This window comes from Dromiciops gliroides, chromosome 4 (assembly GCF_019393635.1).
Source record: "Dromiciops gliroides isolate mDroGli1 chromosome 4, mDroGli1.pri, whole genome shotgun sequence".
Taxonomy (NCBI): domain Eukaryota; kingdom Metazoa; phylum Chordata; class Mammalia; order Microbiotheria; family Microbiotheriidae; genus Dromiciops; species Dromiciops gliroides.
Genome location: NC_057864.1, coordinates 31286953 through 31311559, shown reverse-complemented (window position 1 = coordinate 31311559; position 24607 = coordinate 31286953). Strand labels below are relative to the sequence as shown.

Genomic DNA, 24607 nt, shown 5'->3' with positions numbered 1-24607 from the left:
AGGGAAGCAAAAAAAGAAAGACACGCTGGGGACAGTGGCATCACCCCTCCTTGATGGTCGCTGGACACCCTGCTGGGGGCCAAAACTCAAGCTGGAATGGGCATGCTGGCCGGGAATCAGCCGGGGGTGCGGGCTGGCTCCAGGTCACCTTATCTTTCCATAATGTTGGGTCCCTTGTGCCTTTCCTCCAAGCCCGTGCTGTCAAACCCCAGCCTGAAAATCCGCCAGGTAGGGTTATAAAAAAGTCCCGGTCACATTAGACCCAAGAAAACCCAGAGCAGCCGACGGTAAGCAATTGCGGTTAATAACGTGGAATAGGAGGCGTGTGTCCTGGAGGCAAGTATAAAATAATTACTTGCCCTCCTCCTCTCCCATAAATCACGGGGCAGTATTTACATGGCCTGGAGAAAATGGAAACATCTGTCAAACGGGCTGGGGGCCGAACGTGGGCGCCACCAGCCCCCGACTGCTAAGTGCTGCTTAATGAAAGAGCGGCGCTTTGCAGCCGTGGGTACTTGTGTCGCTCCCCGCTGAACACTCTCGTCTGCCCGGCATTACATGCTCTGCCAACAAGGTCGTCTTGTAGCTCAGCAGGGAGGCCGACCACCGGCCTGGATTCCAGGCGGGGAGGGAGGGATGGCAAGGGGGGCTCATTCGCTCACTCTCTTTCTTCTGTTTTTTCTTGGAGTGAAACAAACTGAGTTGAGCTTCTGATGCTGAAGGAAGAAGCCACAGGCTGAAAACCGAGCTGGGCCTCTGCCTATTATAGACAGGCTGACCCCTCCAAGAGAGGCCAAGGACGGAGGCTGCAGATGGTAACCGGCCAGACAGTCAGGCAACAAGAGCCCAGTAAATACCTACTGTGCACCAGGCCCCGCCCTCGAGGCACTCCCCCTCCGATAGGAAGAACACACAAACAATTGTGTACAAACGGCACACAGAGGGATCAACTGGAGATGACAGAGGGAAGAAGAAAGGCAGGAGGGGAACCAGGGGAAATGCGGAGTCGGGACATGAAGGGCACATCTGTGGGGCAGCCAGGAGGCAGGGTCCCCCAGTGGGCACAGGGTGCGAGGTGCAAGAAGACCAGACAGGCAGGAAGGGGCCACGTTAGGGGGGACTTGGAAAGCCATAGGGAGGATGGTCAGTTTGATCCTGGAGGAGTCTGGTCAGTTTAGTGAGTGCAGGGTTACATGAGGCCATAGGAAGTGGGGTGAAATCCCCAGCCTTCACCCCTCTGAGCCTCATTACAGAAGGACAGGGAAAGGGGAAGAGTGCTCCCTCCATCCTCCCAAAGTGGCGTCCTGAAAAAGCAATAAAAACTTCCTCCACTGAGATTTTCCGGCAATTCAACTCAACAAGCATTTACTAAGTGCCTACTACATGAAATGCACCATGCTAAGAGACCAGATGCAGAAATACAGGAGCCCAGACTTGGTCCCTGCCCTTGCTGGAGTGAGGGGATGGGGGGAGACTCCAGTAGGGGAGATACAAGGTGTACATGCACACACACACGTGCACGAGCATGTGCACACATACACACACACACACACAGGCACACACAGGCACACACTGAGCCACAGTCAGTCCTATTCAAGGGTTGAGAAGAGAAAGGCACAGAATGCATCACCCCTACAGAAGACCTTGATCAGAGCATGAATTGGGGACACCAACGTCAGCCCCTCCTGGCACTCATAAATCATGCCATTTCTCAAGGGCCCTGAGACTTACAAAACACTTCTCCCCCAAACAATTCAATGGGGCGGGCGGGCAGGTGGTGTCCAGGGTATTATCCCCACCTAGAGCCCAGAGAAGCCTGAGGGCTGAGACTGGAAGTGACCAGCTCAGGGTCACAAAAGAGCCAACCACGTTGTGCGAAGTAAATCAGTAACTGGGTTAGCTCCCGAAGCCAGGGAAGGGGGCATGGGCACCTCAGCAGCCAGCCTGCAGATAATGTGCCCATTACAAACTCTCCCCAGCCTCTGGTGAACCAAAGGCCCCAGGCTGGAATCCTGGCTGTGACTGTGGACAGGTCAGGGACCCCTCCAGGACTGAAGCTCAAATGTCAAGTGCTTTATAAACTGTCCTCCCCACCCCACCCCTCCCCCCATAGGGATGAAGGGGCAAGTCAGGGAAGTCCCAGGCAGCCCACTGCCCTGGTGGCAAAAGGGGGGACCCCTAAGAAGCAGCCAGGCCCCTCTCAGACTCACTTGTTGCCTTGGCACTGATACAATGTCTCTACCTCACGGAACACTCTGCTCCGACTATGCCCGGCTTGTTTCTCGATGATCTGTGGAATGAATAACATCGGTCAGGCATGAGCCCACAGGGCCTCGGGTGTAGAATGGAGGTGGCTAGGCTGATGCGTCCAGGCTGAGCCAAATGAAGGCCGCAGCTAGAGCCAGAGGGGGCTCTGCAAGCCCTACAGGATTCCGACAATGTCAGCTCTGTCCAGGAGATGGGTTGATGGCTGCTTCCCTCCAGAATCCAGTCCAGTTCCCAGACTCACCACAGGCTGGGTTTTGAGGTACAGCCAAACCCCAAACCATCCTGGCCCCAAAGGAACTCGCCTTCTACTAGGGCAAAGCTTCAGAACTGGGGGTTGGGAATACGTCTGAAAATATTCTGATGATTGTATTTCAACATGATTTCAATGTCATTGTTTCCCTTGTAATCCTAGGGATTTTATTTCATGCATTTAGAATAGGACTCTGAGAAGGGTCTGTCCCGAGGCCTCTCCAGACGCTCTGCCCAAGGGGTCCAGGACACAACAAAGACAGAACCCCTGGTCTAGAGGTTCTTCCAGACAAGCACACACAAGGCAATAAGTAGAGGGAGGATCAGAGCTGTGGCACCAGGGCAAAGTCTCACAGAAGCCAATGGGGCCTGACAGGTTGGGGCGAGGATCACAATAGTTTACATTAATACAGCGCTTCAAGGTCTGCAAAGAACTTTACACAGCATGAAGCAGTTCGTTACAGGCGTGAGGCACAGCCAAGGCAAAAGCATGGAGGCGGGAGACATCAAGTTCTGAGAGCAGCTAATAGACCAATCTTGGTGGACCAGACCTGGTGTGACTAGGTGGGCACAGCATGAAACCAGGATGGAGAGGTGACTTCAATGCCACACTTGGGAGGAGGTGGGGGCCCCTGAAAGTTTTATTTAAGCAGGGCACATCATGATCCAATATAGGCCAGATGTGTGGGGCATGGACCAAGGAGAGAAGAGACCGGAGCCAGGGAGCCCAATGAGAAAGCCAGCACAGAAGGCAAGAACGGAGGGGGGCGGGGCGGGGGGGGGGGGGGGGGGACACGACACATCTCCTGTGCTAGCCCTACCCCCTCCCTCTCAGCTGTGGCCTCTTCCTGCTTCACTGGAAAAATGGAGACTGTGGACAGTGGATAGAGCACCGGCTCTGGAGTCAGGAGGACTCGAGTTCAAATCCGGCCTCAGACACTTAACCCCAATTTGCTCACCCCCCAAAAAAAATATGGAGACCGTTCTGAGAGCCCCCTCTTCTCCCCTCCCCCTCACTGCTTCTTTCATCACCTCCTGGTCCCTCACAGAGTCTGTGTGCCTGCTCCTCATCTCTCTCTATACACACATACCTTTGATCCCAGTTCTCCCACTAATCTGCAGGACTGTCCCCTCTCATTGATCTTCCCTCTCTCCCCATCTACTGGCCATTTCCCTCCTGCCTATAAACAGGCCCACATCTCCTCCATTCTCAAGACACCCTCCCCTCAGCCCATCTATCCCTGCTAACTCTCCTCCTTTATCTCTCTTCCCACTTTGGCTAAACTTCTTGATAAAGCCATCGAGGCTACTCACACCCTACTAGGGATCTGACCTGGGAGGGCCTGACCTGCTCCACTTTTGATCTGGCATGGCTCACGCCTCCCAGGGGGCATCAGACAGGAGCTGGGATCGATGTGAAGGGATCCAATCAGCTTAGACCACTGAAGCTCGGGACTCCACCAGCCTCAGCCCCTCCAACAGCAACAGGAATTACAGGTATTCCATTCGTTTCTCAAAGGGTGCAGCTACACTCTGTAAGGCCACCCAATAACGGCTTAGAAACCCAGACCTGGGCCCATCTGGGGACACTCACCTTTACTGCATATTCTTTGCCATTCTGCAGACTCACAGCACCTTGAACTTTGGCATAGGCGCCTTCTCCGAGCAGCTCCGAGGTCAGTCTGTACAAATCTGGCAAGGAAGGACACAAGAACAAGGACAAAGGCTGTCAGCTGGTGGAATGGCAGGAGCGGCCTCCTGGGCAGAGCTCCCCCCAGCAGGCCCCTGGGCCCTCACCTGAAGAATGAGGGGGCCTGCCTAGAAGACCACTAAGCTGGGTGGTCATCAGCAGCCGGGCTCCCTCTCACCCACACAGGAGCTGAGAGGCAAGGGGGCCAGTGGCCTGTCAAACGCAGAGCCTGGTGGGGGCAGAGGGATGAGACGAGAGAAGGGCATGCTGGTTGCTCCAGCCGCTGAGGGAGGTTGGGCCCCCTGAGGAGGCCGGCCTGCAGTGAGGAGGCCCAAGCCTTCCGAAGGAGGTGCAAACCACTGCATGCCTGGCAGGCTCCATGATTCCCACGTCTGCTGTTCTCTAATTCTACCTCCTGAGGCGTCCTGACATAGGATCTTTCTTGCTGAGCAATGAGATCTTTTTTTTTGGGGGGGGGGGGAACTGGTTTTGTTTTTGTTTTGCAGGACAATGAGAGTTAAGTGACTTGCCCAGGGTCACACAGCTAGTAAGTGTCAAGTGTCTGAGGCTGGATTTGAATTCAGGTCCTCCTGAATCTAGGGCCAGTGCTTTATCCACTGTGCCACCTAGTGGCAGCCTAAGCAATGAGATCTTTATTGCTGACTCATGAAAACCCCCCCCAACTTGTGCCTGAACAAAATACCTTCTCATAACAGGAGGCCCCTGATCCTGTCTGTGGGCAAGGAAACGCTGCTAGAAACTGTGGGGTGTCTAGACCCTGCCTCTACCTGAGCCCGGCATGCTCCCGACGGCACCAGTGCCACTTACATCCTGTACTCGGGGATTGAGATGTCATGTCTCCTAATAGACTCGGTGCTTTGGAATCAGTCTCACAACAGCCAATGACAGTGAGGAGAACCAGAGATATCCCGGCCTGCCTCACAGAAGGCTCAGCATGGAAAAAATCAATTCCCTCTTGGTCTGCAGAGCAGGGAAGCAAGGCCTGAAGTGTTAAGGGACTCCATTCATTAATGGAATGAGACAAAGTAGAAGCCACTCTGTTCAATTAGCCCTGACATAACTGTTTACCAAGAATCTCCAAACCTCAGGGCAGGAAGTGACCTCAAGAGGCATCTAGTTCACACCATGCTAGAACCAAAAAGACTAGAAAACACCTCCAACAAGGGACTTGCCTCCAGGGAGAGGGACAGGGACCTCACTACCTGTGCCTCCTGAGAAAGCAGCTCTGAAGACCAAAACTGGTCTTTGTGAACACTCTGAGTACTAGGAGATGGCTCTCATGCTCTCCCGCCTCCCTGAAGAAGCCCTGCCTCCTCTTACACCCAGGGAGTGTACACACCACCAGGGCCTCAGTGCAGCACGTACGCTGGAGAAGAGAAGCAGGAGCGTAGGAGTTACAGGGAGGAAGTGAAGAAAGGAAACTGGCCGATGATGGGCACTTCAGCTGGGAGCTACTGAGACACCCAAATGGTTGTCAGAGGTGGGACTTGGACCGAGCCCACCCTGGCTCCGAGGCTGGCGTGCTTTCCACATCACACAGTCCTCCCCAGCTCATCCTGTTGAGCCAGTGTTCACCTTTACATGCCTGTAGCCACGCTCCCAGGCCCCACTGCCATCCCCCTGACCCATGCGTGTACCACCCACCACCCTCCCCCAACAGCTGTGGCCACAGCCACCCAAACAGTGGCTGGTTTGGATGGCTTCCATCACTTGGCAATCTGTGGTCCTATGACTTGCTCTGCTTAGCTACCAAGGACCAAGCCAGGGGCAAGGGAAAGCTGTCCAAAGAGGCAGATTTAGACTTGATGTCAGGAAAATTCCTTAATGACGAGGGCTGTCCTAGGGAAGGGTGGGGAGCTCTCCGTCCCTGGAGGGCTCCAAGGAAAGGCTGATGGTGTTGAGATTTTTGTTCAGGCATCAGTAGAATCAAATGGCCTCAAGGTCGCTTCAACTGGGAGGTTCTGCGATTTTGTCTCCTCCATCTAGAAGGTCCTCATGGGGCTGGGATGATGGATTCTCTCTGTTTTAGGATAAGTGACCACCCAGGGCTGCGTAGCCAGGAAGTGGCAGAGCCACTTCCCCTTGGAAGGGAGGGAGGCAACCGGAAGCTATGGCTGGGCAGGGCTCCTAGGGCCCAGTCATTCTGCCTAGGATAAAGAAACCCACTTCCTCTCTTCTAAGGAGAAGAGTGAGGGACAGGCAGCTGTGGGCAGAAGTGGTTAGCAGGAGGGCGGGTTTGGCTCATTTCTGTTGTGGTTCCCAACAACCAGAGTTTCTAGAGTGTTTGGAGTTTATCAAAGCACTTTACACTTTATCTGGTGAGGTGGGTACTATCATCTCCAGTTTACAAATGAGGAAACTGAGGCTCCAGGGCCTGTCAATGACTGGGCCAGGGTCATACCATTAGCATCTGAGGCAGGACTCAAACTTGGGTCTTCCTACCTCCAGTTCAGTATGTTATCCTCTGAGCCATGCAAGGATGGAGGGGGAAAGGCTATGGTGCAAAATGCAGGGATGAAAGAGCATTTATCAAGCACCTACTATGGGCCAGGACACAACCACAGAGGGGGAGTCAGCCCCTGCCCTCAGGGAGACAACGCTGGGATGGCATAGGTGGCCAGGGGCTTTGAAGATGGCGAGTAGGGAGATGGGGAGGGGAGCGCCAGGGCAAGGACTAGACCCTCCCAGCGGTGATGGAAGCCATCCACACCAGTCACTGTTTGGGTGACTGTGGCCACAGCAAGAGGCAGAGAGTTTTGGGGGAGGGCGGTGGGTGGTACACGCATGGGTCAGGGGGATGGCAGTGGGGCCTGGGAGCGTGGCTACAGGCATGTAAAGGTGAACACTGGCTCAACAGGATGAGCTGGGGAGGACTGTGGGGTGTGGAAAGCACGCCAGCCTCGGAGCCAGGGTGGGCTCGGTCCAAGTCCCACCTCTGACAATCATTTGGGTGTCTCAGTAGCTCCCAGCTGAAGTGCCCATCATCGGCCAGTTTCCTTTCTTCACTTCCTCCCTGTAACTCCTCCTCCTCCTCCTCCTCCCCCCTTCCCCATCCTATCAGCCCAGGCATCTGATAACTGACTCACGCAGGGGAACAAGATGTGCTGCCCTGGGAAACCTGAAGTCAGAACAAGGATGACAACATCCCTGATGGGGAAACTGAGGCAGAGAGCAATGGCGTCACACAGCTAGAGTATCAGAGCTGAGACATGACCCCAGCTCTGACCTTTCACTGACTGCTGGTTCCCATGGCAACCTCTCTGAGCCTCAGTCTTCCCTTCTTTCCCTCCCTCCCTAACATCCTGTCTTTAAGTCTTGGGAAGGGTACCACCCTGGTGGTTGGGCCCCAGGGGGACAGAAGCAGGAACAAGGAGGGGAGCTTGGGAAAAGGGCAGGGTGGAGGGGGCTGCCTGGGGGTAGGGGGACTTTGGGGGCTCATGGCAGATGAGCCCGTCCTTTTCTAGGGCACTACGGGGGCACACGAATCAACACATCCAGACCTGGAGAGCAAAGTACCCAACTGACCTTCAAACCTCTCGGGCAAGGAGTCGGTGGCTCGGGTCTTCCGCTTCTTCTTTTTCCTGGTGCCACTTTCAGAGATAGGAAGGGGCTCACTGCTGCCCATCTCTAGGAGAGAGAGAAGGAGAAGTGAATGAGAGCCACATCGCTGCCCCTCCACCCCAGCCCTGGAGGAAGGGAGGAAAAGCCAGGGAGGGCACAGGGAAGCCTCCACCAGAAGGAGGATCGATTTGCTCGGCCCCAGAGGCAGCAACAAAAGGCAAAGCCATTAGAGAAGATCATTAACTGTGAAAAGAAACTCAGACAGGCCGAGCAGGATCAAAAAAAAAAAGCTCAGGAGTGCCCAGACAAGCTCCCCCTCTCTCCCTGGCCTCCCTGCCCAGCACGTGAAGCACCAGAAGAGGAGACGGCTCTCTTTGGGCTCTGCGAAGAAAACCTCAGAAGGGGCAGCCACATGAACCCAGGTTCCAGAGGGGAGAGGCCAGGCTCCCAATCCTGCCCCTCCCTGGACTGCTCCAGGAAAGTCCTTGCCTTGGTTTCCTTGTCTGGAAAATAACCCTGCCCGCCCGCCCACCTGCCCTCTTCAAGGCTGTGGAGGGGAGAGACAAGCTCAGTAAAGACACACACGAGGTCTTCCTGCAGACTGGACATCTTGGGTTCCTTCCAGCCCTAAACCCTTTGATCTTAGAAGAGGAAAATGCAGAAGTGGTCAGGGTGCAGGGCAGTCTGGGTACAAAGGAAGTAGTGAATTACTCAGGAATGAATCCTTGCTGTTAAGGAAAGTGGAGGGAGAAAGACGACAGCCCCAGTTCTAATGGCTGCAGTACAGAGCAAGGTCAGCTGACAGCTGAAGAAGCCCCTTCACTGGAGGGCATGCAGGCCTAGAGGGACAGAGACAGAGAGAGACAGAGCCAAGAGAGATGAGAGACACAGAGAGAGAGACAGAGAGAAGAGAGAGACAGATAAGAGACATGGGGGTGGGGGGAGACAGACAGACACACACACACAGAGATCAGGACAAAGTGACTATGGACAGATGGACGTGGGCACCAAAGTGGGAGCGATCAAGGAAGCAGGTTCGAGTCTAAGAGGTGGAGAGAGGGAAATAAATAAAATCCTGCCCAAGGAACCAATCACAAGGCTGCTTTTAAGACCCTATAGCGAGGGCCTTGCCTGGTTCAAGATAAATCACTCGCAGCACATGCCACACACTGATCCAGAATGGAGGCTTAACACTCTTTGCCTGCAGTTGGAAATAATAAGCTTTCTCCAAGTCTCTGTGTCTAAATCCCCACCTGGGCAATTAAACCTTTACATCTTTCTGAAATAAGGGCCCTGGTGCACTGATGGGGGAGGGAGGAGGAGGCTTCTGGACGACCTTCAATAAACGCGGGCTTCGTTTTTTCTCTGGGACTTTAAACTGGAAGGGGCCGAGCTGCTGCTGCTGGGTCTGGGCCTCCACCACGGGCGGGCTCTCCCCCTCTTCTCTAAGGGCCCCAGCTGAAAACTACCAAAGAGCCAGCAGGCAGGCAGGCCTGCCTGGGAAGATTGATGCCCGCGGGGCAGCTCCCAGGCAGAGCTCAGACAGCCAATGGGGCCCTCAGTCAAGCCCACCATGTGCAAGCAAGGATGGGGGTGCACTCAAGTGTCTGACAGCTCAATCTGTGTGAAGTCAAACCTAAGCACTGCTCAGTCTCCATTATCCACAGTCACGGAGCAGACCCACGACCTCAGCCATCAGCTCCAAGCCCAGGCGCTCCTGAACCGTCCAACGCCCCCCAGAGAGCTCTGAGAGGCGTGCCCTTCTCCCCAGGCCCCACCTTCATTCGCTCAAACATTTATGAAATGCCAATGGTGTGCAAAGTTCAGATGAGAAAACAGCCCCTGCCCCCTTGGCGCTCAGCAATCCCCGTCCCCTCCCACACACATGGCACATTCACAAGGTGGGCCAACTCGAAGGGGGGCTGGAGGGGGCAGGGAAGAGAATGGCCTTGCTCTCGGGACAGCAGCAGCTTCCTCCTGCCCCTGGGGGCCAGCACAGAGAAAGGGGCTCCTGGCCTGCACTGGCACCTAGCTTGGCTCTTGGAAAGCCTGAGGACTGCCAAGGAGCCGGTGGATCTCTGGATGTCTCACCACCCTCCTCCCTTCCCCTGACCACAATAATCTGACCGAAGTGGTGAAGGCCAGCCTCATGCCAGTGACACTCCAGGAGAGGAGCAGGCAGCCTCTGCCCCATCAGCGAGGCCAAGACGTTCCTAGGACCCGGGCAAGGAAGTTCAACCAACTGCTCGGCTCCTTGGCTTTTGTCAGAGAAATGCTGAGGCAGCCCCTGGTGGAAGCAACACGCCTGCACACAACCAAGCTAGAGACGCGCATACTCCCCACGCAGGGCAAGCACTCGCGTGCGCGCACACACACACACACACACACACACACTCACTCATCCTCACACATGCAAACACATATGCGTGCATGAGCACACACTCATCCCCCACACACATCATATACACACCCACACACCCATACAAATCACACACACACACACACTCATCCTCAAACATGCAAACACATGCATGCATGCGTGCACACTCACCCCCCCACCACACACACACACACCATATACACACCCACATTCACCCATACAAATCACACACACAGACACACACACTCATCCTCAAACATGCAAACACATATGCGTGCATGAGTGCACACTCACCCCCACACCACACACACACACACACACACACTCATCCTCACACATGCAAACACATATGCGTGCATGCGTGCACACTCACCCCCCCACCACACACACACACACACACCATATATACACCCACACTCACCCATACAAATCACACACACACAGACACACACACTCATCCTCAAACATGCAAACACATATGCGTGCATACGTGCACACTCACCCCCCCACCACACACACACACACACACACACACACACACACACACACACACACACACACACACACTCGCCCCTCCACCCCACAGCCTCAGGCCTAGAAAACCCAGCGAGTACCTGCTCCCCTCTGCATGGATCTCAGCAAAGGAGGGACAGCACCTCAGAAGCACAGATGTGTGGTAACTAGGAGGAAAAATGGGGAATAAGATGGTGTGAAGACAAGCCAGCCAAGCCTTACTCTGCCACTGGTATCACTAGCCTGAAGCCTGAGGGCTCTTTCCCCTCCCCCTTGACACAAACCCAGCCTTTTTACCCCCAGGAAACTGACTCTTGTTTTTAGAGATTCCTAGAACCCTATACTGTTAGACCTAGGGGGGACCCTCTGAGACCAGGGGGTCTAACTCCCCAAGATTTTAAACACGGGGAAAGTGAGGGAATAAGAGGAAACATAACTTATCCAAGGTCACACGGGGCTCCAGCAAAAGCGGGGGCAGGGCTCAACCACAGGCCTTGCATCCAGCAGGCCAGGGCTTTCCTCATTCATTCCTTCATTTGTCAAATAAACACATGCCCCAGAAGCTCAGACTGGAGAAGGATGTCTGAGGGCCTCTGGCCCAGCCCCTGCCCAGATTCCCTGGCCCCGTCTCTAGGGGAGAGATGCAGATTAAATGCACTCGGCAGGTGCCTATATGGGAAGACTTAACAACTGGAGTCCTGCCAGACCATGGGATGAGCTGGTTCCCCATCACTGGGGCCATCTGGGCAGAAGCAGAGAGGGAAAAGAGGGTCCAGGACGGAGCCCTGGACGAGGCTCCAGCATGGGGGACGAGAGGCATTCAGAGATTATAATGGATGGTGTCAGAGGGAGCAGAGGGCAAGAAGGATGAGGACTGAGAAGAAGTCACTCAGGCTGATGATGGAGAGATCCCCGGGAACCTAGGAGAGAGTTAAAGGAGTGAGTGCTCGGGGACAGGGCTGGGCCTTCTCAAGCTTAGCCCCCAAAGGGAGGAGGGACAGGAACAACAGCTCATGGGCATGCAAGTGGAGGTCGTAGGAAGCTCAGGGAGACATGGCCCTGTCTGGGGCAAGGCAAGACTGAAAAGGGAGTGGGGATGCTGGAAGGGGAGAGCTGGGTCAGTCTTGGGAAGGACCAAGAGTGAAGGAGGAGGGGCAGCTAGGTGGCACAGGGGATAATGCACCGGCCCTGGAGTCAGGAGTACCTGAGTTCAAATGCGGCCTCAGACACTTGACACTTACTAGCTGTGTGACCCTGGGCAAGTCACTTAACCCCCATTGCCCCGCAAAAAAAAACCCCAAAAAACAAAACAAAGAATGAAGGAGGAGACCGTGGTGGAAGGCACATGAGTGATCATGATCGATGAGGAAGAGGAGGGAGAAGAGGCAGCCCATGGCCAGTGGCCACACACACGCACACACGCACACACGCACACACGCACACACGCACACACGCACACACGCACACACGCACACACGCACACACGCACACACGCACACACGCACACACGCACACACGCACGAGGTCTAAAAACACAGAGAGGGGGAATTCACTGGATGGTCTGAGGGAAGAAAAGATTTGGAGGGGCCCCTGTAGCAGGATGTGTACAAAGATTGCCACACAGCGGTGAGGGCCCAGCTGTGGTCATGACAGCAGGGATGTCTTCCCGCTTCATTCAGCCGCCCAGGTGTAGGAGTGACGCAGCAGGTGGGGGAACGAGACTGTGGACTGTAGTTCTTTTGGTGACCACTGCAGCCAATGTGTATGTTTTCTTACTAGCCTTCCTTCTGCACATTTTCATCCCTGCTGGCTAACACACTGGGGTGTGGGGGTGGGGGCAGGAGCCAAACAAATAGAAGTGACAGAACTTTTAGGGAAGAAGAGGCCTTGTGCAGGTAGACCTGAGCACACCTGACAATTGAGGATAGGCCCCCCCATTCACCCTACAGAGGCCTGAATTCAGAAGAAGATCCCGGGAAGGCAAAGACTGCAAACATGGTTACTCCCATTTTATACAAGAGAGAGCTGAAGCTCAGAAGAAAGTAGGGGACTGACTCAGGAGCTGAGCATCAAGTCTCTCTCAAGCCATTTCCCCAGGCCAACAGTGAGGAAAGGACCTGAAAAGTCCAAGAGGACTCACGTTTCTGGTCTGAGGAAGGGGATGTCAAGGGGCTGGTCTGACAGGTCAACCAGCGCACCATCAGAGAGGGCTCAACAGCAGCAATCAGCACGTGTGAGGAGTCTTTGGGACCCATGCCTGTAGGAATCTTGTATGGGAAAGCCCACGGTGAGCAGGTGGGAGATGGGAAGGGCAGGCACTTCCTGAATACATGCCGTGTACCATCCCTGGTGTTGTCATGAGGAAGGATCCAGAGCATGAACCACGGGGTGAAAGCGAGTGAGCATCTCTAGCTGGGCCACTTGGGAAAGCCGAGCCTTCCTGGCTAGTCTGGGATTCTGCTGGCAGCTTCATCCAGGCGCCCCCCACCCCCCTCCTTTCCCAAGCCCCACAGAAGAGCCGGTCCCAGCAAAGCCAAGCCCAGATTCCTTTAAACCATGACCTGGAGCGAGTTCTTACCTAGGCTTCCTCTCACCAGGTGAAGACGCAGACCAAGTGAATGTGCTTCTCAGTGGAACTTGAAACTGGCAAGGCTGTCTGTCCTTCTGTCCCGCAGCTTGGGGGTGCTTTCATCGGTCCTTGTAACTCACCTGAAAAGTGCAGTGAGCATTCAGTTCCCTAGTTGGCTGGTAGCTCCCCACAAGTGACATCTAAAAGAGACCAAGAGAAAGCCTTGAGCTCCCTGCAGGAAGGTCCAAAGGCCCCCTCCCAGCACGCACTCATGTGCAGAGCTTCCCCATGTTGGCTTTTTCATCATCAGACCTGAGAGCCCAAAAACAGGCCCAGCCCATGAGCACGGCACGAGGAACAGGAAGCTCTAAGACACTGCATCAAGGAGACATGAAGCCACAGTGAGAGCTATGGCCCAGAGACGAGAGATTCCCACGGAAAAAGAGCTCTGGGGGCAACTCAAGAGAGAGAAACCATGGGCATAGAGTCAGTCAGGCCACCTGAGCCACGTGCGGCATGCCTCAGCCTGGCCTAGAACAACCAGAAGTAGGGAGCTGCTGAGCCTCAGGCTTGGAGACAAATGGGCTCTCTCCTCCAAGACGGTTTTTGTCTTGAGGCTCCAGCCAGTGGTCTGGCCACTTCCCTCCCCTCAAGCCTGAACTTCCTCCCTCTACCCAAAAGTGCTGACTTGACATCCCTAGTGTAATTTCCGGGCTCCTGTTCAAAAACTGTCCAAAAGACCCTTCCCAGTGAGCAGAACCAAGAGAACATTGTACACAGCATCAACAGCATCGTGGGACAATCAAGACCGGTTCTTCTCCGCAATACAATGATCCAAGACAATGCCAAAAGACTCATGGTGGAGAATGGCTCTCCATATCCAGAAAAAGAACTACGGAGTCTGAATGCAGATTGAAGCCTAAGATTTTCGTTTTTGTTGTTGTTGTTTCTTCTTTCTTGTGTTTTCTCCCCTTTTGTTCCGATTCTTCTTTTACAACATGACTAATGTGGAAATATGTTTAACATGATTGTACTGTATAACCTATATTGGATTGCTTGCTGGCTTCAGGAGGGTGGAGGGAAGGAAGGGAGGAAAAAAATTTGGAACTCAAAATCTTACAAAAGTGAATGTCCGGGACAGTTAGGTGGCGCAGTGGATAAAGTACCAGCCCTGGATTCAGGAGGATCTGAGTTCAAATCCAGCCTCAGACACTCGACACTTATGAGCTGTGTGACCCTGGGCAAGTCACTTAACCCCCATTGCCCCACAAAAAACTCCCCCCCAAAAAACAAAACCAAAAAAAAAAAAGTGAATGTCAATGGGGCAGCTAGGTGGCACAGTAGATAGAGCACCAGCCCTGGATTCAGGAGGACCTGAGTTCAAATCTGGCCTCAGACACTTGACACTTACTAGCTGTGTGACCTTGGGCAAGTCACTTAACCCTGATTGCCTCACCCAAAAAAAAAAAAGTGAATGTCACTGGACAAGTCACTTAACCCCCATTGCCCCAGAAAAAAAAGAAAAAAAGAAAAAACAAAATTGTATAGAAAACAATCTTTACATGTAATCATGTAATTAGAAAAAAAAATAAAGGTCTGGTAAAGAAAAAAAAAGACCCTTCCCACCACCTGATGGAACTTGTACTTGGCTGCAAGGTCCCCCCTGGACTTTCTTCACACCATCAAAAGCCTCCATCGTGTCTCCCTCCCCCTTCTCATTCAAACAGAAAATCCCTTTTAATTATCTATCAGGGGCCAGCTGGTGGCCTGCTGGTGAGGGCCTGCTGTGCAGCCTTACACAGCCTGTCTCCCTCTGTCTCTCTGCTGCTCTTGGGCACCCTGCCGTTTTCCATTTTTAGCATCTATAGGGGAGCAGATTAAGAGAATTAGTAATAGCTCATATCGATGTACACCGTGTATCAGTATTTTCTGGCTAGGCCTGTGATTTCAGGGGGGCAGGGAACTTCCTGTGAGCAAACTCCTTCCATCAGTGCAGCTTTGCATCTGCCCTACAACTCAGTGTCAGAAAGACCCAGTGACCGTCCCCGGGCCATACAGCTAACAAGTGTCTGAGGCCAGATTTGAACTGGAGTCTTCCTGACTCCATGCCCAGTTCTCTAACCACTATACTGCCAGCTGCCCAGGTGGCAAGACACATTACGTTTCTGGCAGAGCTCAAGATTCAAGGAGCAAAGCCACCAACTAAAGTTCTAAGCAAAGTGTGCCAAGGATTGAGTATAGAGGGTGACACATATGACTTTCAAAGGGAAGAGGGGCAGAGAAGCCAAGGTGAGGAGTCACAGCACCTGGCAGGTAAACCTAGTGTCAGGCCAATAAACAAAGTCCAAACAGAAGGCCTGGCACAGTGGAGACAAATTTCTTTTCTTTTTCCTTTTTTTTTTTTTTTTTTTTGCAGGGCAATGAGGGTTAAGTGACTTGCCCAGGGTCCGGAGACAAATTTCAAATATCAACCATCTATTATGTACAAGGCTCTGTCTCCTCTGCTGAATCCTCCACCAGGTCACCCCCTCTACCCATAGGTCTCCCCCAGGGCTGTCTTCTTCTTCTGTACAACTTCACTTGGGGATCTCAGGAGCTCCCAAGGATTTAATTATTATCTCTATGTAGAATGCTGTCACAAATGGAAGGGTCCTTAGAGAATATCTCATCTAATTCCTACACTTTACAGATGGGGAAACCGAGGCTCAGAGATGGGGAATGAATGGCTAGCCCAAACTCAAAGAGCTACTTTGGGAAGAGCTGGGACAGCCCCAGGTCTCCTGCCTCCCTCCATCCCCAGGGTCTTTCCTAAGATGATTCCAGGAGGCCATTGATAATGTCAGTTACAAGATCCTTTAGGAGTTTTGCTAAAAAACATTCAGCAGAAGTCATTTTCTCCAACTGAACTCCTTGAGAAAACTTAAAGTATAATCTAACTGACACTCAACTTTTTACAGAAAGTGAGGTAGACCTGTATTCACTTCAGAGCCTGGTCTGCCTTGCAGCTGGTGCCTCCCATGATGTCTTAGGCTACTTCAATAAGGAAACATGCACAAGGTTCACTGAATTGAGTTGAATTTGGACTTGATGTAGGGGGAATCTCCTAACAATTAGAGCTAGGTCAGAAGGGAATAAGCTCCCTCTGGGGTAGAGGGCTGGCTCTCCCCCAACTCCCTAAGGGCCTTCTGGATGCTGGATGATAACTTGGGGGGCGGCAGGAAGATGCCACAGATATGGGGATTCTTAGACAGGTAGGGATTGGACCTGCACCCACTGAAGTCCCTTACAGCTCTGACATTTTATGAGCATGTCCCAAGCTAAAGTGAATGGCTAATTAAGAAAAAACCAAAACATTTTCCTCACCTGAATCCAGGTCCCAACACTAACCGCAGTCCCCAGGAAGTGTTGACAAGTGACGCAGAGAAGGCAGCGGCGGCTGACTCCTCAGACCACAGGGACAGCAAAGAAGACGCCATAATTAATGCCCTCCCTCCATTAGTCACATCCTCATAGCACCAGACCAGAAGCCAAGAGGGAGGCCAGAGGCCAATGAGGCTGGCATGACTTGCCAATAAAAGAGCCAAGGGCAGGGGATCAAAGGGTCCAGTTGGGGGCCTCAAAGTGCCTCACATTTCCAGAGGACTTTCAGGATCCCCTGAGGCCTCAACACAATGCCTGAGATGCAGAAGGAGCCCAATAAATGCTTCCTGGCTGACTTCTCAACAGTCCAGCAGGGAGGTGGTACAGGTACCATCAGCACTCTCATTTTACAGACCACACAAAAGCCTCAGGGAGCCCAAGTGATTCCTTCAGGGAACAAACCCTCTGACTTGTTCCTTCTGGCTCCATGCCCAGAGCTCTTCCCACCAGGCCAAAGGGCCCAGCGACTGAGGCCTGATCAAAGCTGAGGAGCCTGGGGAAGGAAGGGCTCCTGAACCCTCTTTCGACCCAAGCCAGGAGACTTTCCACAGCAGTTCAATGAGCACTCATCAGACGCCTCAATTGCATGGAACGGAAGGCGACCTATGTGCTTCCCTCTGGAGCATATGGCCCACCTCCCAGGACAGGGCCCTCAGGTACTGGGAAAGATGCAAACACCTCTGTTTCCAGTTGGGAGCCAGAAGGAGGAGGCCTGCCGAGTCACAGGAGGCCCCCTCAGCCCACGCTGCGCAAGCACCCTCTCCTCACCCGTGCTCAGACCCCAGGATGGAGGGGCCCTCTTCACTCCAGAGTCCAACCCCCATGTTCTGCAGATAGGACACCGAGGCCTGGTCAGGGGCATGGCCACTTAGTGGCAGGTCTGGAACAAGAATCCAGCACCCCGACAAGGTATCTAACACCCTGCACCTCTGCTGATAACCCCCATCCTTCTCAGATGCCCTATATCCCAAGGAGTCCCCAAACAAGCGCCAGACCCTCTGCCTGGAACGCCCTCTTTGCTTAGCCTCTGAAGACCAAGCCAGAGGCCATCTCTTCAGGAAGCCTGCCCAGATCGCTCCCATTGGGAACAAGCATCCTCCTTGGGCCTCACAGAGCCCCTCTCTGGTGCATGCATCGTGGGATACTAGTTGTCTCTGTATCTGGTCAGCTTCAGAGACGTGCTCTCTTTTGGGAGGGCAGGGATTGGGTCACACCTAAGCTATGTGCCTCCCCCAGGCCCAGCACAATGCTCTTCCCTCACAAAGTACTTTAAAATGGCTGTGTGGCCAAATGCTGATTACAGAGCTCAGCAGGGGAGGAGGATCTGGTCATGGAGATAGGGCATACTCCACCAGCTCCAGGGTTAGGAGAGAAGGGACAACCAGCAATGGCAGGGAAGGCCAAGGATGCAGAGGGCCATCTGGTGGCAACCGGGTCTCAGTGACGGCCAGAAGGTGGACAGAACATTAGGGCAGGAGTCTAAAACGAAGGGACTGTTTTTGAGTTCCGGGAGCACAAAGGAGGCACGAGCAGATACTCAGTGGGATGCTGACAGGAGGGGTTCCCATGGATGTGCCGAAAGAGAAGAGGTCCTAGGGCAGAACCCTGGAGTTACTCCCATGGGGCAGGGGGGAGACACAGAACATGGGTGGGATCCCTCAGAGGAAACCAAGGAGCGATCCAACATGGAGGGTGAGATAGAAGGGGATGGAAGAGTCGGGTGAAACCCAGGCAAAGAGAGAGGAGGGAGGGAGAGGGAGGGAAAGGGAAAGAGAGAAAGAAAACTGAAACAGAACAAAGAGAAAGCAGTGGGGGAGGGGGAGGGAGGGAGAACAGAAGAAGGAACTTTCTATAGAAAACCAACTGATAGACTTCTATCAATGAGGCGTCACAACAGAACCTAGAATTCATCTCAGAGAATCCTTGATCTCCTTGCCAAAGAGGGAAATGTAGAAGCCAAGGGCAATACCAGTAGATAAACTGATTTGCATTACCTGGAAGATGGCAAAAGACAATGAACAGGAATGTCTATCAACTGAGGATTGGCTGAACAAGCTGTGGTGTATGATTGAGATGGAATATCATTGTGCTATGAAAAATGACAAGCAGGATGATTTCAGAAAAACCTGGAAAGACTTACATGAGCTGATGTATAGTGAAGTGAGCAGAACCAGGAGAATGTTGTGCACAGAGACAGCAATATTGTTGGATGAAGGACTGTGAATGACAACTATTCTCAACAATACAAGGATCCATGACAATCCCAAAGGACTAATGATGAAGCATGCTATCCGCCTCCAAAGAACTGATATTGAATGAACCAACTGAAGCATGCTATTTTTCACTTTCCTTCATTTTTTCTTTTATTGGAGTCTTCTTATACAAAATGATTAATACGGTAATGTTTTAGATAATTATACACGGATAACCTATATCTGATTGTTTCCAACCTCGGGGAGGGAAGGAGGGATAAAATTTGGAACTCAAAACTGGAAATTAAAATGTTAATAAAAGAAAAACAAAATATGATGAACAATAATACCTCTTTTTTTTGGGGGGGGGGCAGGGCAATGAGGGTTAAGTGACTTGCCCAGAGTCACACAGCTAGTAAGTGTCAAGTATCTGGAGGCTGGATTTGAACTCAGGTCCTCCCGAATCAAGGGCCGGTGCTTTATCCACTGCGCCACCTAGCTGCCCACAATAATACCTCTTAATCTAGGGGAAAGTGGAGGGGACAATGATGTTGTAAAAAGCATCCATTGTTCTGGAACACAGCTCCCTCAAGCTTTAAAGTCTCGTTAGAAAGAAGAAAGGCTGGGTGGCCAGTGCATGAGTAAGAGAGATCCCCAGACACGGAGACAACAGATCAAAGCCCAATGGCCTTCTGAGAAATCTTGCCATCAAGCTAGACATAAAACAGGGAGATGTTTGCTCCCTTCCCCCCATCAAGAATGTCCAGCTCACAATCAGAATAGAAAGTGATGTCTTCCAGAAACTCCAGACTGCAAATGGCCCTAGAATGAAGGATGTCATGGCTTAATGCAAATATCTGGAGAACACTGGAGCTCCTGGGACACAGCAGTGGATACAGTGCTAGACACGGAGTCAGGAAGACCTGAGTTTAAATCCAGTCTCAGACACTTAGTAGCTGTGTGACCTTGGGCAAGTCACTTAACCCTGTTTGCCTCAGTTTCCTCATGTGTCAAATGACTTGGAGAAGGAAATGGCAAACCACTCCAGTATCTCTGCCAAGAAAACCTGAAAGGGGTCAGGAAGAGTCAGACATGACTGAAAATGACTGAACAACAAGACAGAGAGCCTTGGTTCATAACATACAAGAATCAAATGAAGGAGCTGGAGGGCTCTTTGGCCTAGAGGAGAGGGATGAGGATGGGTCAAATGTCAGAGTGACAGTCTGGATATTTTTAGGCGCACATATTCATAACCCCAGGCCTTCCCCGAACTGCAAAAATGCCCTGGGGAAAGATGAGCACAGTCTGCAGGGATCCAAAGGGCTGCCATGTCACAGACCAATTGCACTTGTTCAGCGTGGCCCAGGAGGACAGAACAAGGAAGAAGAGGAAGAAGCTGCAGGGATAAACTTGGGCTCGATCTAAGGAGAAGCTTCACCCATTCCAAGTCAGAGTTGGAATACTGCGGCAACTAAAAGTGGGATATTTCCATTGAACTTACAAAGCTGAGCCGAGCCCTGGTTTATGCCCTCCCACCATCATCAGAAGAGAGACCGCCCCAGCGCTAGCTTGTTAGAGCTCATTTAGGGCCCGACAAGACAACCGGCTGGGCCGGGGAGCAGCTGACAAACACCCAGACGACCACAGATTTTCTTACCGGCAGTCTTCCTAGGCATCTGAGCCTACTGCTCCAGAGGGCAAGAGAACATGCCACCTGACTGACCTTCCTGTCATCAGACTCCCCGAGCCATTGCAAAACACATGGGTGACATATACGTGAGATGTGGTAACTCCAGGCAAAAGAGAAAGGAGGGGGCAGCTAGGTGGTGAAGTGGATAAAGCCCTGGCCCTGGATTCAGGAGGTCCTGAGTTCAAATCCAGCCTCAGACACTTTACACTTACTAGCTGTGTGACCTTCAGCAAGTCACTTAACCCTCATTGCCCAACCAAAAGAAAAAAACAAATAAAACAAACAAATGAATGTTTGGGGCAGCTAGGTGGCACAGTGGATAAAGCACGGGCCCTGGATTCAGGAGTACCAGAGTTCAAATCCGACCTCAGACACTTGACACAGTTACTACCTGTGTGACCCTGGGCAAGTCACTTAACCCTCATTGCCCTGCAAAGAAAGAGAGAGAGAGAGAGAGAGAGAGAGAGAGAGAGAGAGAGAGAGAGAGAGAGAGAGAGAGAGAAAGGAAGTCTACAACAGGGCCTTCAGCAGAAGCGAGGGGTAAAGACCAAAAGTGGGTCATGGGTCTGGGAAAGATGTCCAAAGGCCATGAATGGCCAAGCCCTGCCCTCCCCCTCGGTGACTTCTACCAAGAAAAAGGTGTCCCGAGAGCACCCAAGCATGGGGCTTGTCCCTGGTTGGAGCCAGCAAGCCTGGGCTGCCCCCATGGTCACCACCCCAGCTGGGGCCAACACAGCTGAAGCCAAGGAGGGTCCAGGTGTGTTATCTCAAGGTGGAGCAGCCTCATAAAGCCTCCGGAAGCCTCCTCCAGCAAAGACCCTCCTCAAACACACCCGCTGGGCTCACAGAATCCGAAGGAACCTCAGGCCCCTGAAGTCCAACCATCCCTGAACAGAAATTCCCCCCTGCTCCATCCCCAACAAGGGGGTGTGAAGCCTGAAGGGCTCCAGAGAGAAGGAGCCCGCACCTCCACGCCAGTCAGCCCCATTTCGCCCGGGGCCGGCCCTAACAGCAAGCTTCCTCTGGCTGGATGAGCGCTGGTCCGGCGTGGTTTGTTGTGTGCCAGCCTGAGCAGCGGCACCGGGGTCCTGCCAACCATCAGGCTCTGCGAGGCCACCAGACCCAGTCTCTTCCACCCAGGACAACTGCTATAACGTCCTGCGTCCTCACACCACCCCCCTCCACAAAGTCTTTTCTTCTCCAGGTTAAAAAGCCCCCCTTCCTTCAGTGGCTCCTCCTCTAGCAGGAGCCCTAGCCCTTCACCACCCTGGTCACCCTCCTCCAGCCCAGTTTATTAAGTTCTTTCTAAAAGGTGGCCCTCAGAACCCGAGGCAGTCCCCGAAGAGATAGGGTCTAGCCCCTTCCTCCTCCTCCTCACCAGGGGCTGCCGTGTCACACCTGAACCAGAAGACGGGAAACCCCGAAGGTCGGCCAAGAGCCACAACGCAAGCCCTGGCCACCGTATCTGGCAGAGGGTCCGTCCCAGTCTTGGACACCTCTAGCTGTCTGAAAGTGTTCCCCGACATGCGGTCCAAGTCGGTCTCTTTGGAGCTTCCCCTCCTGATTCTGTCCTCTGAACCAGGTCAATCCTCCCTCAACGCAACAGCCCTTCCCCCTTAAAGACAGCTGGGATGCCCCCAAACCCCCTTTCTCCATTTCAATGGCTCCTTTCACCAAATTCTACATCACACCGACCATTGCCCATCCTGGCTGCCCAGAACTGGCCACAACGCCCCCGAAGGGGGTTTAAGGTGGGCAGAGAGCAGCGAATTATCTATTCCCAGGCCCTCGTAATACAGCCCAAAATTCCAACAACTTTGTCGGGGCTGCCCCAGCCCACTGCTGACTCCCATTGAGCTGGTGGTTCACTAATACCCCCGCATCTTTTTCAGACCACCAGCTATCTGGCCACCAACATCCCTCCCCTCTTACAAGTACAACCCCCGCCCTTGCCCCCTCTTCACAGGACCCCTTGGAAGGGGGGGTGGCTTCCTCACAGACCCCTCCCCACCTCCTATCCAGGTTCCCCCTGCCCACCCTCCCCACGTTCCCCTCTCACCTCCGCCTCTCTCTTGGTCGCCCGCTTAGACCTGTGCCTAGGTCTTCTCGGATGGGTTACCACTCAGCTGGGAACCCGGAAGCACAGGGCGGAGCGAGGGCGGGGATACACCTGCGCCTTGGGCCCTCTTGTAGCCAGCGAGGCGATCGGCCAGGTCCGCGCCTGCGCTCTGAAGACCTCCAGCCACCTCCCCCACCCCTCCCGGGAACCTCCTCTCTCCTAGAATAGGCGGATCGGAGCTGAGGCGGAGCTACGCATGCGTCCTGACGCTCTCCCAATCTCCACGAGGACCGCCCCCTCTCCCCTTTCCCCGCTCCGGCATAGGGGCGGGGCGAAGGAATGGGGCGGCTCGGCAGAAGAGCGCATGCGGCTCGATGCCCCCGGGGAGGGGGGCGGAGACGGAGGGAAGAGTTTTGCGCAGGCGCATTAGCATCAGGGGAAAGGCATGGGAATATTCTTGTTGTGGTGTTAGGGAAGCATATCAATCAGCCAATCAATAAACATTTATTAAGTGTAAACTCTGTGCCAAGCACTGGGAGAATTCCCATCTCCACAACCCAGGTTTATGTGGAGTGAGTGACTGTCAGGCTGCAGGTGGTTCCAGAACCTTTGGGAATAATAATCAATTAGCAAGCACTGATTAAACACCTGCTGTGTGCACTAGAATACTTATCCCCATTCTACAGATGAGGAAACAGAATCAGAGAGTAAGTGACTTAGAGGTCTTATAGTGTTGGAGTGTCGGGGATAGGATTTGTTAATTTCTTTTTTTTTTTTTTGGCGAGGCAATGAGGGTTAAGTGACTTGCCCAGAGTCACACAGCTAGTAAGTATCAAGTGTCTGAGGTCAGATTTGAACTCAGATCCTCCTGAATCCAGGGCCAGTGCTTTATCCACTGTGCCACCTAGCTGCCCCCAGGGATAGGATTTGAATCCAGTCCTCATCTCTGGGCCACTGTACTGTCCTTGGGATGGTGGTAGCAAAGGCTGCTCTTACCTCATTCATTCATGCATTCATTCAACAAACATTGATGAGGTAAGTGCCTGCTGGGCACACCGGGCACAAGAAACAGTCCGTGCCCTGAAGAAGCTAATAGTCTAATAGGTGGCAGTAAAGGGCTAGATCTGGAGCCAGGAAGACCTGAGTTCAAATCCAGCTTCAGACACTTACTAGCTGGGAGGCCCTAACCAAGTCACTTAACCTCTGCCTGCCTCAGTTTCCTCACCTGTAAAATGGGAATAATAATATACCCTCTCAGGGTTGTTGTGAGGCTCAGATGAGATCATATTTACAAAGTGCTGAGATTAGACAGCTAGTTGAGCATCTGGGGTTATATTTGAACTCATATCTTCCTGCTCTAGACCCAGTGTTCTACCCACTGCTCTACGCTCTACCTAGCTGCCTCTAAGACTCCTGGCTTCCAGCCCTGACCCTGACACTGAGGTGGTACAGAATCTTGGGCATGCTCCTTGCCCTCTGGGTCTCAGTTTTCACATCTGTAAGAAGACAGGGCTGCCCTAAATAATCTCTGATATCCTTTTGGAGAGAGAGAGAGAGATGTGGGAAGGGAGGGGAAAAAAGAGGGGAGGTGGGATGGGAGTGGGGTATGAAGTTCACCAGTTCCTTTGAGTTTTAATACCTTTTGGGATCGATCCTAACCGTGGTCCTGAGCATCCTCATTTGGGCATGTGTGGGTGCCCCTTAAGAAAGGTTGAAGCTTCCTATGTCTAATGCGAACCTCCACAGGTGCTGCCTATTAAGGCTATAGTTCAACAGTCTGCTTTTCCCTAGAATAACACCCCTTCTGAATTTTCCCTCTCAACTCCCACTATCATAGATAGTTGGGTCCTCCAGGGCACAATCTCAGGATTGGAGGAGGTAACTGGAGGTATTGAGGGTTTCCGGTACATTGCTCATGAGCCCCCATCAAGTGTGCTCCTCAATATCAGTCAGTCAGAGAGTTCATTAGCTTTTAAAAAGAGGTGGGATAATAAA

General features: G+C 52.9%; 1 protein-coding gene across 5 annotated transcripts in view; it reads right to left on the bottom strand.

The window, feature by feature from the left end:
• The window catches only part of MKNK1 (MAPK interacting serine/threonine kinase 1), a 43351-nt gene extending 20621 nt beyond the window's left edge, over positions 1 to 22730 (bottom strand). For 2 of the 5 annotated variants that reach the window (XM_043963748.1, XM_043963751.1), the window contains exons 1-6: positions 22613 to 22730; positions 13261 to 13451; positions 10784 to 10849; positions 7754 to 7855; positions 4112 to 4209; positions 2211 to 2290 (exon numbers count right to left, since the gene is read on the bottom strand). In XM_043963748.1, coding sequence (XP_043819683.1) covers positions 2211 to 2290; positions 4112 to 4209; positions 7754 to 7855; positions 10784 to 10799 — 296 coding nt within the window. In that variant the 5' untranslated portion in view covers positions 10800 to 10849; positions 13261 to 13451; positions 22613 to 22730. Of the gene's footprint in view, positions 1 to 2210; positions 2291 to 4111; positions 4210 to 7753; positions 7856 to 10783; positions 10850 to 13260; positions 13452 to 20520; positions 20572 to 22612 lie in introns of those variants that run through there. The other 3 variants (XM_043963750.1, XM_043963749.1, XM_043963752.1) reach the window with 3 other exon arrangements.
• Positions 22731 to 24607: the final 1877 nt, after the last annotated feature.